Genomic DNA, 15,008 nt, shown 5'->3' with positions numbered 1-15,008 from the left:
CTTAGTTCCCGACCAACAGTACATCGTCACCGGACTTGCAGTCTGTCTCTCTTTCTTTTACTTATTCATTTTTGAATAATAACCAATATTACAGGTAAAAGAGATCTCATCCTGGTGTTGATTTGTATTTCTCAGATGATTGATATTGTTGAGCCATGGCTTCATGTACTTGTTGGCCATTTGTACTTCTTCTTTTGAGAAATGTCTCGTCAGCTCCTTTGCCCATTTAAAACATCTGCTTGCTTATTTTCAGGTACTTTGGATATGGCCCTTAACAGGTGTATTGTTTCCAAGTATTGTGTTCTGTACGATGTGCGTTTACTCTGCTGTTTCCTTTGTTTGTACAGAGCTTTTAGTTTGATAGGATCCCTTGGGTATATTTTTGCTTTGGTTGCCTGTGGTTTGTGGGTGCCATGCAAGGAGTCACTGTTCAGACCACAGGAATCTTGATGTTTGCCCTTTGGGAGTCATACGCTTTTCATATGAACCAGCAGTTATGCTATGAACAATTTGCTGGAGGAAGCTGAACGGAGACTTAGTAACTGAGCTTACAAATGCTTGTGGTAACATGCAGATTGTCCATGTGATGTTTGCACTCCAAACAGCGAATGTTTTAAAAGAATACTTTTAGTGTACAGAAACAGGGTTGAAAATATAAACATGTACTTTAAAAAGCTTTCCAAGAGGAGTTTATTCTCTGATAAGTCTTCTAAGAAGATGAGCAGTCATATCATTCTTCCAGTGATGAATGTGCTAACTTAGCTATGGTTCACATTCCGGGGACTTCACAAGTACCTCTTCTGCCTCTCTTCTATAAATAATCAAGCTGTGTCCCGGTTTTATTTTGTAGCTATAAAATTAGCCTGAAGCTGGACTGTTTGGATGCCATAGACAGATGCCACTTACGGCCCTTGAAGGTGAACACTTAAGTAGTGTGGCAAGTCTCAATGAGAAGATGCTGGGGCGCAACCAGTCTCCCCCCGCCCAAAAAAGAAGATAAAATGGGACTCATGTTGTGATGCAGCAGATTCTGCTGCTGCTTGCATCCTGTAAAGGAATGCTGCGCTACTTCTGATCCAGTTCCCTGCTAATGTACCTGGAAAGGCGGTGGTTGATGGTCCAAGTGTTTACGCATCCACATGGGAGACCTGGATGGGTGCACGGCTCTTGGCTTAGACCAGGCTCAGACCTGGCTGACGTGGCCACCTGTGGTCTACACCAGTGGATTGAGGGTCTATGTTTCTCCTTTTGACTCTATCCCTGTCTCTGTCATTTTTCAAATCAATAAAATATTTTTTTAAAAGGATAAAATATCTATCTAATTACTGGTTAGGTTTCACGTATAATATTTTGTTATTTCAGAATCTGTAAAATATGCCATTGAAGTCAGTTGCACCGGTTTACTTTTGTTAAAGTGGCGGTTAAACCATTTTAAATCATTCACGTGGTTTGCATTTGTGACTTGTGCTCAGTTCCTGATGGACAGCTCTGCCCCCAAGTGAGTTGCTTTAATTCATAATTTCTTACGGCTTAAAACTGAAGTACGCATCTGTGTCCTAAATAGAAAGATTTTGTAAGTATAACCTACTTTCTGTGGCAGAGCATTGCTAATTCTGAGCAAATCATTAACACTTTTATAATAATTAATATACATTGATTCACCTTCATGTATTCAGGTTGTCTGTGTTCTTAGCTTTCCTAAGTGAAATGTTACTGTCTTTGAGTACACTGAGGGGTTCAAGGTAAGCATGTAATATGAACAAACGATGCATAGATTTCAGAATTATTTTGTACCAGAATAAACTTACCTTTAAATTCCATGCTTCTGTGGATCTTTCTGGGAAGCTAGAATTTTGGAAGCAGTACAGATACCAATTCCATGTACTATACATGAATCATGGCCGCTGACTCCAAAGGATTTGTTAGATAGCAACAGATCCAAAAAAAAAAATTTTTTTTTCTTTTGCTTTTATTCATTTCATTTGAAAGGCAAAAATACAGAGAGGAAGACAGACAAAGGGTGGTCTTATATCGGTTTGTCTAAGGGACAGAAGTAGAGTCACTGGGATCTGAATGTGAGCCTATATGGGATATTGGTGTCACAGGGTGAGACAGCCCACTACGCCACGGCACAGGCCCCAGTTCCAGAATGTTTAAAGTTAATTGGAATGTCCTAAAAGTCACCTTTTTCGGTTTATCTATCTATGTTCTCATTATGCATTGTGGACCCTCTTGGGTTGAGGCTGTCTGCTCAGGGAGGAGAAGGAAAAGGTGGACCTGCACTGTCTTCTGTGTTTTACATTTTTTATGTCCTTCACATGGCTTTGGCAGTACACATGGTATCTTCTGTTAACTACGCTGGTCACAGTGCAAGTTCATTGTCATCGGGCTGGTGGATGTTGATTTTGACTTTTGTTTATTTTTAAGGTTTATTTATTTATACGAAATGCAGAACTCCAGACAGAAGAGAGACAGGTATCTTCCATCTGCTGCTTTACTACTCAAATGGCCACAATGAACAGAACTGGGCAGGTCCAGAGCCAGGAGCCAGATCCCCCATGTGGGTTCTGGGGCCCTAGGACTTGGGCCATCCTCCACTGCTTTTCCAGGCCATTAGCAGAGAGCTGGATCAGAAGTGGAGAAACAGCGACTCAAACCCCAGTGTCCGTATGGGATGCTGCTGCCATAGGCAAGCTTAGCTTGCCGTATCATGAGGCTGGCTCTTGGATGTTGTTTTGAAAGCCCACTGCCTCCAGGCTTTCATAGAAGGTGGCCCATAGCATCTTACACTCGTCAGAGAGAACATGGGAGAGAGGCAAGACTAGATCATCTTCCCTCAGCTTTTGACATTTTATCGTTAACACTGTGTTTTCTAACACTGAGCATTTCTCAGGAGAATGCTAATCATGTTTTCCTTGTACATGATAAATACTGGTCTTGAATGATCAGAGTCACAAAATCAGCGTGAGAAATTTGAGGCTTCTTTGAACATATGCAAACTGGAGTTAGAAATAGCCTCAAACAGCCTCAATTAGAGCCTTTCCGCTGTGGCCTGCCAAGAGATGAAGCCATAACCTATAATTGTCGCTGGGTGAGGTTGCCTGCAGGATTTAACCATCCACTCCCAAGACTGTTAGGCTAGAAAAGACAACGGACTAATATTCATTAAAGGGCTGGGACATGGAAATTGGCCGTTTTTGCTCATGGGCTTTCATTCTCCTTGGTCTGATTAGTCCAGTATTTTATAGGTCTAAGTGGTTTTAGCAGAAAGGGCAACAGTGCCCCCGTCAAGCCTTGCTATCTAAGGCCAATCTTTCATTCTATTGTTTTCCGTGGGACATGGCACAGGGCTTCTGAGTGAGGCAGACGGTTGTAAGCAACCCTACCCTGTGCATAGACAGTAGTTACACTGAGAATAGCAAGCCCGTGGTAGCCTTTTGAGCTGGTTATGCTTCTTATGTTCGGTTTATCAGAACCTGAGACCTGTAGAGGTTAAGAAAGTTGCTCTCAATCTTGCAGCTGGTAGGCAGCAAAGCCGGGATGTCAAGCCAGGCCCTCTGCTTCCAAAGGTGATGTCATCGAGCCATACAGAAGGAGTTTTATCTGTGCAGAGTCCTAAAGATCTGTAAATCCTGTTGAATCCTTCTCATCACCTTGTAGACGCTGACGGAAATCTGTCTTTGGATGAGGAGGTTTCATTTCCAACTGTGATATTGCCTTATTATTTTTCAGTGTTTTGTATTAATATAAAGGAAACAGATTTCACGATTTAATGCTGCATCTCTCCTTCTCTCCCCCTTCCCTTCTTTTTCAATCCCAAGATGTCAGTTTCACTCATGCTTAAGTCTTTTTTAATAATCTTTATTGGCTACCAGAGATCAGAGAAAACATTTGACATTTGTCCTTTTGGATCTTGCTTGTTTCACTAAGCATGATGATCTTCAGTAGCATCCGTCTTACTGCAGAGGCTGCCACTCTTACAGCTGAATAGTATCCCATTGTGTGCGTATGCAACTTTCTTTTTATCTAGTGATCAGTTCCTGGGGCATCTAGGTTGATCCCATATCTATTGTGAATTTAGTGGCTGTACACATAAGCATACAAATAGTTCTTTCATAGGCTCATTTCATTTCCTTTGGGCATATTCCCAGGAGTGGGATGCCTGGGTCATATGGTAGATCTATTTTAGTTTTCTGCGGAATACCCACACTGCCTTCTGTAATGGTTGTAACTGGTTTACATTCCCATCAACAGTGGATTATAATACCTTTTTCTCCACATTCTCACCAGCATTTGCTTTTTGAAGTTTGGACGCCTGACTGGTGTGAATTGACACGTCATTGTGGATTTTATTTGCATTTGCCTGATGGCTGGTGACTCTCCTAAGCATCTCTTCGTGTGGCTGTTGGCAATATGTATTTCCTGAAAAAATGCCTGTTCATATACTTTGCCTGATTCTTAACTGGACTGGTGTGGCATCACTGTAGTCGGTTTCAAATGCTGATATTCTGGTTGTGTGGTAGTTTGTGTCATCTCTGTTTACTCATGTCCTACCTCCTGAGTGACCATGCCAAAGCTCAGTGAAGACCCTGAGGTCGGGGAGTGAGTGGGTCCAACAATCTTTCCACAGACTGTATTCCCTGTCACTTGCCCACATGCTGTCACTTTGAGATACATACATTATGTTCCAGAAAGGCTGATCAATCCCAACAGAATGTGAAAGTAACGAGGGCTTTATTTAACCTCTTAGGAATCGTAGTTCTTAGACCATCGGGTCAGAGTGTTGTAAGAAAGGCAGGACAGATGAGGACGTGTGTCTTGGGGAGGGTGAGGGGCTATTAGAGGATAACAAGGACATGGGAAATGCATGCCAGTGTTCCTAAAACCAGAGTCCGGTGACTCCTTGCTGAGCTTCGTGGCTATGGTCCTGAGTGTCCCTTTCCAGGTAGCTGCGGTCAGAAGGTGGGGAGGGATTTCCATCAAGGCTACAGGAGTTGATAGCAATGTGGGCTTAGGTTTCAGCGTGGGAGTTTCATGAAGATAATGGATTCAGAAGTCTTCAAGAAGAAGTTGTTCAGGGTTTTCAGCACTGCTCGACAATGTATGTTCTGCTGGCAGAAGTCTCCAGGAGAGCTGCCCAGATTTCTGCAACCCATAAATCCGGGCATTTTAAAGTTGGCAGGAGTTTGAGCTACGGTGAAGCTCCCAACTATACCTCTGCGCTAATATTCCTGTGATAATTCCTGGCAGAAAGTTTAATTCCTGTACAAGCTTTCAAATATGGACAGTAGCCATGCCTAGAAGCATAGCCTTTTGCTGCACTGGCCCCTTCCCACGGTCAGTAGCTTCCACACTAACCACGACTCGGGCACAGCACTGTACCTAGCTCCCACAAGTCTGCAGCCTGTGATGGTGAATGTGTGTCTTCCGTTGTTCCTGCCTTAGGATAGCTCCTGTGTGCTGCTTTGCATACTTTCCCCTTCCCTGTTGTTTCCTATTCCCCTTCTTTTTGGCTTCATGATATGTGTCCTCAAAGCCAGTGAATTCTTTAATGAGTGCAGCTTGGCAGCCCTAGCATTCCACCTGACAGGAGCAGGGCTGGCCTCTTTCCATCTGGTCCAATATGATGGGCATACCCATCATTCATACGCCATATTCTGCAGGATCCCAGGCAAGTTCCCACCCTGCAGTGAGAAAGTACTTCTCACTTAACCCTGACCTAGAGCCAGGGAGAGGCCAGTGCGCCTCTCCACCCACTGGCTCACTTCTCCTCAGACCCTCCTTGCTGGACAGAAAATTGTTTCCATTGCACAAGGCTGCTGGAGTCCTCACTTCCTCTCAAGAGTCAGATTCCCCACTGTCTCCTGAAGCAGCCTCATCAGTCACAGCCTGGATTATTTTAATTGTCTTCAGTGGCTGACCTAAGACCAACTTGTTGACGCCACACTCATCTGAGCCCTTCTTTCTGGAAGAAGTAACGTCATACGTGTCCTGCATCCCCTGGCTGTGGTACATCCAGACTCCTACCGGTTCTCATGAGAAGCTTCATGCTTGCTGGGGATTGGATGGCTCGGAGAGGCCAGCCCTCCTGGCAGACTCCCACGCAGGGAAGACACGGGCTTCCCGGGAGCTCTGGTGTCCCCTTGGCTTCTCATCTTTCAGTTTTATCTGAGTTGCTCTCACTTCAGGTAACTCCAGCAGTGCACTTTTCTGCCAGCCCCTCTTCCCCTGGCCTGAAGTGACCCCCTCAGTCCCCTCCCTGTGCAGAGAGTCCCTGCCTGATTCCTGGCCAGGGTAACAGATCATGGGTCTGGGATTCTGCTGGGGTGGCTGCTAGGCAGACACCTGGGAGCTGGGCCTGTGACTGTCGCAGACCTGGCTCCTTGGACTGTGGTGGAGCTAGCTCTTCTAGGAGTCCAGATGACTGAGTGGGACGGAGGATCCCGAATCTGTTACAGGGCACACGAGCAAACACTGGCCACCTGACTTGTGGAGGGAAGCAATGGAAATGTTCAGACTTTGTTCAGTCCTTTGTGTGCCACAAGAGTGCCCTGTATTGGACAGGGTGAACCTGTAATTCCTGTAAGCTGCATTTTAGTTTTTGTTAAAGGTCATTTTTTTTTTTTTTCATTTGAAAGGCAGAGAGAGAATATCTTACATCTGCTGGTTCAATCTTCACATGCCAGCAGTATCCAGGACTTGGCCAGGCTGAAGCCAGGAGTCCCACATTCCTTTTCAGTCTCCCATGTATGTGGCAGGGACCCAAGTACTTGAGCCATCAGCACCTGCCACCCTACACACTCACCAATGGTGTCCATGAACAGCAAGCTGGATGAAAAACAGACCTGATATGGGATGTGTGTTTCCTAAGTGGTGGGTCAACATGCACAATATGGCACCCTCACCTGGATGATACATTTTGATCTGGGGAACTCAGTATCATATTGGTATGACTATGGCTAACCCCACTAGACTCTGCTTCTCTTTTGTCTTTCCCAGCCCGACTCTCCTCTATCAGCTACCAAATCAGGAACTTAAGCTCAATTCCTTGTTTGTCTTGAGTTTCCCCACGAGGTTGTAGGTACCTCCTTGCCTCTTTTCTAGTTTTACCCCTGACAGCAGCTTGCAGCTAACTTCAGCCCAGAAGTTGAAAAGGGAGTGAATGAAAAAGTTATGATGATCAAACAATGGTGTTGCATTGGAAGATCTTGGTCAACCCTCTGGAGCTCCTGGTCTGTGTCTGAACAAAGGAGGATTTGTGTGGCGACAGGTCCCAAGGCAAAGCAACTATACCTGAACAAGGTGTTTGGTGTAGCACTTAGGATGCACACTGGGATGTGTACTTCCTGTTTCAGAGTGCCTGAGTCTGCATCCCAATTAGCTTCCAATTCCAGCTCCCAGTTAATGTGCACTCTGGAAGGCAGCTGATTATGAGTCAATTACTTGAGTGGTAACTATCCATGTGGGAGACCTGGATTGAGTTCCCAACCTCTGGCTTCAGACTGTTTAGGGCATAAACCAGCAAATGGGAGCTCTTTCTGTTTCAAGAAAACACTAAAAAACAGAAGACAGATGATGTTGGAGCTGTAAGCTCCTTCAAGGCCACACTGAAGCAGACCACTCAAGACACTGCCATCACCCCGTTCCTCAGGCTAGCTCTCTTAGCCGGGTTCCCCTGCAACTTAGTTGGCCGAGTCACTGCACTCTGCTTCTGTTCTCCACACCTGCTCCACTCTTTCTCACTTGCTAGCACGAATGCCCCTATCACGGGCATTGCACGTAACTGCAAGGAAGGGTAACTGAGTTCCTTGCTAGTCTCATGGAGTACAGTGCTTAGGGCAGGGCTAAGACCTCCAAGGATGGTCCTGTGTCCTCCAGGCTGCTCCTTGACCTGCAGCTCCATGGAGGCAGGAGGAGCTCTAGTCCCCAGGAAAGCACTTTCAGGCCTGACTCAGTTGGTTCCCACTTTTTAATGGATCAGAGTTCCCAAAGGGTCTAAAAGCTCTAAAACACCTCCCACCTGCATTGCTGCTCAGCTCTGGCCATGCCTCGGGGAGGAAACTTGGTTTGTCTTCTCCTCCCCAGTCTTCCTTGAAACTCTGCTGCTGGGCAGGCTGCTCTGCCTGAGGGAGGATGTTTCTCTGGCAGAAGATGTCACTGTCCTGGAGGCACCCACACTCCTGCACTGTTGTGCCTGACCCTGACCTGTGTCTCAGCCTTGACTCTGTGCTGCTCTGATTCCCCAGCTTGACAAACTGCTCTGGCCCCATTTGAGAAACTTTCCTTGTCTCTGTTTATGCCCTGTCAACCTCAGCTGTTGGTTTGTGGGGTCCCTTGTCCTTCAAATCCTGTGCCCTGGTAGCAGATCCAAGAGTTTTGGGGGGAATTGTGGGATTTTCTTAAATGATAGTAATTATATATCGGCTTCATAGTTTGCTAGACTTGTCCTTGACGGTTGTCAAAACACGCAGAGAGCAGTTGTAGGTGTGGGCTGCACCACAGAATCCTTCCAAGGGGATTGGGTACCACTTAGGGCTAAAGGGCCAAGTGTCCCTACAGGGCTTGCCATGGTGACCTGCTGGCCTCTGTGCCGCCGGTACAGCAGGGATGGGAAGAGAGGTTCCCTGGAAGGAGAAGAGGAAGCACTTCCTTTATACATGCATTGTCCTTGTAGTGAGGGCTCTAGAAGAGTCCAGCTGAAGACTGGGCAACTGGTTCATGTCTGGTGTTTGGTTTTGGCATGTTTCCTAGAGCAGGGACCTGCTTCATCACAGATTCTGAGAAAGGCAGAGCTAGAGTGCATGCTTCCACAGCACATGTACTAAGATTGAAAGGCAGAGCTGGAGAGCAGTAGTTACCTCGGGCCAGGTAGACACATGCAGTGATGTCACAGGGATGGTCTGGGTTTTGTTGCTGTCGGTGTTTGTATCTGACATTGCAGTTGTGGTGGCTTTGGTGCAATTTATCCCCCACAGGTTCATGGACAGGAAGCTTGATCCCCAGTGTGATGGTGTTAAGAGCAGGTGACTCTTTCAGAAGGCGTGGTTAGATTATGTCATAAGCAGCACCTTTGTGGAGGGATCAGTATTGTCTCTTCAGGGTTGATTAGCACCTTGGAGAGCTGACCGCCTTGGATTTCTTGCTCTTTGTCTTGCCCCAGGAGTCTTTGGCTTTGATATGCAGCTATTTCCATTTTCTGCCATGTTGTTGATGCAACCAGGGCCTATCACATTGGGTCACTTGATCTTGGACATCCAACCTCCAAGTAAACCATTTTATGTTGTTCCCAGCCTTGGGGATCTTGTTTAGCAACAGAAAAATGGACTGACAGGGTCCTGTCCTAAATAATGCAGCACTTGGCTTGAAAGGTGGAGGGAATGGCTGCTACAATGGAAAAGCAAGTCCACCCTTGTTGGTGGCATGGGAAGCTGCTTGTGTGAGCTCAGGATAGGGTCTGCTGGTCTGGAAGCTCGCTCCCTTCTTACACTAATGGTGAGGCTGGCTGTGACTGAACCACCCACTGGCCTCTTCCTTTTGTGTTGCTTGCTGCCTCTGCATAGCCTTCTGGACCGTCACATGCACCACCCAGAATTCTTTAGTGGCTGTCCTACCTTTCCACAGCTCTGTAACAAAACAGCCCACAATTGGGTAGCAGATGGTAGCAGTTTGTGGGGGGTAGTCTCTTTGCTGTCATGCCTCTGTAGGCTACTTGGATTCAGGTGGGTGGGCCTTTCTTGAGGCCACTCATAGGATGGCTTTGAGATGTTGCCTGCAGCCCTAGCTGCTCTGAAGGCACGATAGGCAGAGGCCCACTGCAGCCCACTTGCATGACTGGCTTTGTAGGGCTGCTGTCAGTCTCAACTGCAGCATCTGCCCATGGCCCCTGCACATAACCACACAGTACCTACAGACTTGGTTGGATTTGAGGATTGCATTCTGTCTCCTGTTGAGAATTGAAAGGGTGCTCTGCAGAAGATCCCATGCATGGAGAGATAGGACTGGGCTGTCTTTGCAAAATATGGTTTTCTCCCCATTCGCTTACCACCAGTAACAGCTTCTGCATCTAATCAAAGCGAGAAGACCTTTTGCTGACCTGCTGACCGAATGGGACAAAAACAAATATGTCTCCATCCAAAATGGATACAGCTGTGTTGAGTCTTAATGAGAAGGGAAGTGCAGAGACTTAACACTTAAGTTTCAAATGTTTTGGGCAGAAAGAAGCTAAGTAAGGAGAAGCGCCGTTGGTTTGAGCTGCCGAGATGCCATCCTAATTTTCATCCTTTATGTGTACTTGGTGTGTTTAGAGAACTGTGTGTGAACTCATCTGAGCAACTTCATTTTGTGGTATCCCATATGGGCACCAGTTCCTGTCGTGGCTGCTCAGCTTCCAATCCAGCCCCTTTCCTATGCCCTGGGAAAGTAGTAGAGGATGGCCCAAGGTCTTGGGTCCCTGCACCTCTGTAAGAGATCCAGAGGAAGCACCTGGCTCCTGACGTGAATCAGAAAATGGAAGACCCCTCTGTCTTTCCTTCTCTCTCTGTAACTGCCTTTTTAAAATAATAAGTGAATCTTTATTTATATATATATAGCAGCTCTGTTCCCAGTATTAATAAAGGGAAGGCCTGGTTATAATCTGCACATGAATCATTGGGCACATATTTAAAGTCATGGATGAAAAAGTGATACATTGTTTGAGCCACACATTGTGGAAGCTGCACCTGTCTGCGCAGGTGGAAGCTCATGGTGTCATGTACCTGGATATGGCCAGCATTGAAAATGAGAGACCAGGTTTGTGCCAACTCAGGGGGCAGGAGCTGATGGTCATGCCCATTGAGACATACATTGCATTGTGTCTGTTATGAATGCAGCCTCTTCTCCAATGTTGAGCATCCATTTTTCTTGCCCTAATGCAAACAGAGGCTTTTACAGGTAAACTTGAAAATAAACTTGATGAGGTCCGGCAGGTTTGCTTGGAGTACACTGTGCCCTTGTTTGACGTCAGCTGGGGACCTGTGTGTCGGTGATGCAGTTTTTTGCCAATCTCTGTTCATGAGGGACCACAAACATGCCACAAGTGTTGACTTGGGGAATACAAATTAATGCTCATGAGCAGACGACTTCACAAGTACGGCATTTATGAATGATGAGGATGAGCTGTTCTGTCTCATCACCGTTAAATGTCCTGCAGATTATCCCTTTCCTTCCCATCCATCCGCAGTTCAGCCCTAGCTGTAGTAAATGTATTAATTAGTACAGGGGCCGCCTGGCTCGGTGTTAATTACTGAAGAGCCTCTTTGATGGGAGAAGGCAAGATAGGCAGCCCCCTCTCTCTTTCAATGGTGGCCTTGGCACGGTCTGCATTCATTTCCATTCCTGCTGTAAGTGCAGTTCCCACACTGCATCCCATTGCTATTCCAATCTGCACCTCTTCTTGCTTTGGGGGTGGTGGGGATTGAAGAGGAGAAGCTGCCCTCCAGAGCATCCCAAACCCAGGAAGGAAAGTGAGCACCAGGGGTTGGGCGTGGGGGAGTGCCAGGAACCAAGTGTCTAGGAAGGGAAGGCTCAGAGCAGCCATCCACTGTCGGACTCAATGCAAAGGACTGCAATTAGGGAGGAATTTCTTCTGATGGCCGCCTGGTGAGATCCTGTGGTGGAAGTGCCCAAGAAGTGGTTTCAGGTGCCCATGAGTGCCCAATGGTCCTACCTGGGCCTGGCCGCCCGCCTTGAGTTCCTGTCCTGAAGACAGCTTGGATAGTTACAGAGATGAGGCCTAGCAGACAGATTTATATAATAATAGTAATAATTTTGTACATTGTTAATGCAGCACTAAAATAAGCTTTTTTGGGGGAAATGGTATCATCCTCTTAGGACTTTTTTCTTCTTGACTGTATTTGTTTTTAAGCAGATTTCTATATTGTAGCTCTCTTTTGGTTGATCTCTGCTTTTTAATTCATTTTTAGATTTAATAATCTTCAGGGCCACAGCTGTGGCATAGCAGGCTAACGAGCCTCAGTCTGCTTGACCAGTGTCTCATATGGGCACCAGTTTGAGTCATTGGATGGAAGATTTTCCTCTCTGTCTCTCCTCCTCTCTGTGTATCTGACTTTCTAATAAAAATAAAATACATCTTAAAAAAATAAAGAAGAAAGTGAGGTCAGGGGACTAGCACTGGTGCAGCACGTAAAGCTGCTGCCTGTGGCACAAGCATCCATATGGGCGCCAGTTGGGGCCCAGACTGTTCACTTCTGATCCAGCTCTGCTGATGCACCTGGCAAATCAGTGAAAGATGGACTGCGTGCTTGGGCCTCTGTGTCTGTAAGAAACTCCAGGCTCCTGGCTTCAGACTGGCCCAGCTCTAGCTATCACAGCCATTTGGGGAACGAACAGCAGATGAAGATTCCTTCTTTCTCTCTCTCTCTCTCACATACTCTTGCTCTGTAATTCTGTCTTTCACATTAAATAAATAATAAATAAAATCTAAATACATAAATAAATTAAATACTTAAAAAAAATTAGGGCAGACCAGAAAGCTTTGTCTTACTGTACCAGAATTTGAAATAGGAAGCAGGGAGGGAAGGACATCACTGCCTTAAGAATTTATATTCCTTTAAATAAAGGAAGCATTACTCAGAAAAACAGGCTTAGTAAGACTGAATTCCATGGCAGGCATTTGGCCTGTGGTGGGTGAGGCGTCGTTGAGATACCCGCATTCCACATCCGAGTGCCAGCTCTGCTCCTGACTCCGGCTTCCTGCTCTTGGAGAACGTGGGCCGAAGCAGGTGACAGTTCAGGTGAGTGGCTTCTTGTCACCCACATGGGAGATCTGAATTGATTTCCCAGCCCTGGCTGTTACAGACACTTAAGGAATAAACCAGTAGATGTTGATCTTTTTCTTATCCATCTTGTCTGTCAATCTCTCTCTGCCTTCCAAATAGATACACAATAAATCAATATAAATTTACTACTAAATTTGTTATTTTCCACAGCCTGAACTTTGCCATTCAGAGGTCTCCTGCCCTTCCATTGCTGCACCTTCATATATGTCTCTGGGTGTTTTGTAGGGTTTTTTTTTTGTGCCCATTGAAGAATCTCCCATCTTTTCTTTCCAGCGGGCAGTTTGCAGTGGTGAAGAAATGCCGCGAGAAGAGTACTGGCCTGCAGTATGCTGCCAAGTTTATCAAGAAGAGGAGGACCAAGTCCAGCCGGCGTGGCGTGAGCCGCGAAGACATCGAGAGGGAGGTCAGCATCCTGAAAGAGATCCAGCACCCCAACGTCATCACGCTGCATGAGGTCTATGAGAACAAGACCGACGTCATTCTCATCCTGGAGCTGTGAGTGCTGGCTGCGCCGGCTGGGTGGGACGGGCAGTGGCTGAGCCCGGCGCCATCAGGAGCTGACCCTGATGGTGTCCCCCTGGAGACCTGATGCCCTTCTCTGGTTACATTCCCATGCTTTTGGCTCCAGCCAGTTTGCATGAGGCTCCCCTAGTCTTGCAGTTTGTCACTGTATGAGGTTCATCTGCATCTCGTCTCTTGAATTTTCTGTTAAACTTCTAACGCGAGTGCTTCTTGCCTGTCTGCCGTCTCCCCACTGTTCTCCTCCTCTTCTGTGCTGCTCACTTTCTCTCCTCATCCATTGCAGATAGTGCAAGTCCTACTGTTGAAACGTGGTGTGTGAAGCAGTCAGAATGCTGAGTGTGACTCCAGGCCTGCTTAGTGCAGTGGTCACTGATTTTCTTTAGTAAGCTCTGCTCATCATGGTTAGTATAGAGACCAGTGAGAGTACATACTGCTCCCTTTCTCCCGTTCTGGATTCCAGTCTGTCTGCGCTGCCCATAGCTCCCTGTGTGGCCCCGACCAGCAGCAGGTGCTGGTGAGCAGCAGAGGGAGACAGCCACCTCTTGAGTGGCAGCTGGCCTTTCTGAGGGGCATGAGTACCCCAAGGGACCAGCGATGCATCTTCCATGCCACCATCCTGGGGGGTTCTCAGTGATGATAGAAGCCTTCCATTTCCCTCTTGAGTAAGGGGTGCCCTCCTGCCACTCCAGCCGGCCCCTTCCTTGCAGAGCACTCCAGGACAAGAGGAGAAGGAAGTGAGTAGCAGTCGCCAGAGCAGCCTGCCCTGACCCAGGTGCCACTCAGCAGGGACCAGGGGTTGGCCATCCTGGTCAGGTCATCTGCAGCGTCCATCCCTGGGGTGTGGGCACATTCTTTAGAGAGGTATCTTGACCATAAACTCCTGAGTGAGGTTAAATCACACCTCCTTCAGAAAGGCTCAGGGACAGTAAAGGAGATGAAAATTTCAAAAAACCTTGCACCAATGATGGCTCATGGTTGTGTTCTCTGGAAGGGTTTTGAATTGTTTTTGTGCCCAGGTAAACTTACTTTTCAATCCATTCTTCCATGAATGTTTTTGAGTTCCCTCAGGCATTACCTTCCTTCCTTTGTACCAGGAGCCCCTCAACCTTGGCACCCAGGGTCATCCAGGGCTGGACCCTTCTTCAGTCTGGCAGCTATCCTGTGCATTAACAATGTTTAGTGGCATATCTGGCTCCCAGCCCCTGCATGCCAGTGTACCCTCCCCGTTCATGGTGAAAACCAAAAATGCACCTGGGTATTGCCTCATGGTTCCCGGAAACAAAATTGCCCTTCCCCCAACCCCCTGGGAATCCCAGCTTTCACAGAGGAGCAAGGCTGGAAGGAAATGTCTCCAGGGCTTAGAGACAAATCTGGACGTGATAGTTACCATGGCCTTCTGAGGCTCTGGGAGGCTGCAGGCTGTAGGACCGGTGAGGACCGGGAGAGTGAAGTGGACAGACAAAAATCCAGATCGTTCTAGCATCCAATCATCATACATCAAGCTTCGGCCAGCATCTGCACACAGACTTGTGTGTGAGAATGACTGTGGAGTCTTGTGTGGCAAGCACTTGGTTGTAGTGTTGCTGGGGCATTGTGAGCTGTTACCAGCTGCTTTCTCAAGCATCTATCCCTCAGCAGGGGGAGCCATTC

At 47.0% G+C, this 15,008-nt stretch overlaps 1 protein-coding gene across 3 annotated transcripts in view; it reads left to right on the top strand.

The window, feature by feature from the left end:
• The window catches only part of DAPK1 (death associated protein kinase 1), a 159,054-nt gene that overhangs the window by 80,260 nt on the left and 63,786 nt on the right, over positions 1–15,008 (top strand). For all 3 annotated transcript variants that reach the window (XM_040963334.1, XM_040963332.1, XM_040963333.1), the window contains exon 3: positions 13,110–13,331. In XM_040963334.1, the coding sequence (XP_040819268.1) occupies positions 13,110–13,331 (222 nt within the window). The remainder of the gene's footprint in view (positions 1–13,109; positions 13,332–15,008) is intronic.

The sequence above is a fragment of the Ochotona curzoniae genome, unplaced genomic scaffold (assembly GCF_017591425.1).
Source record: "Ochotona curzoniae isolate NIBS_2020 unplaced genomic scaffold, NIBS_Ocur_1.0 scaffold_3208, whole genome shotgun sequence".
Lineage (NCBI taxonomy): Eukaryota > Metazoa > Chordata > Mammalia > Lagomorpha > Ochotonidae > Ochotona > Ochotona curzoniae.
The sequence above is the reverse complement of the archived record's forward strand: the minus strand, read 5'-3'. Positions and strand labels throughout refer to the sequence as shown.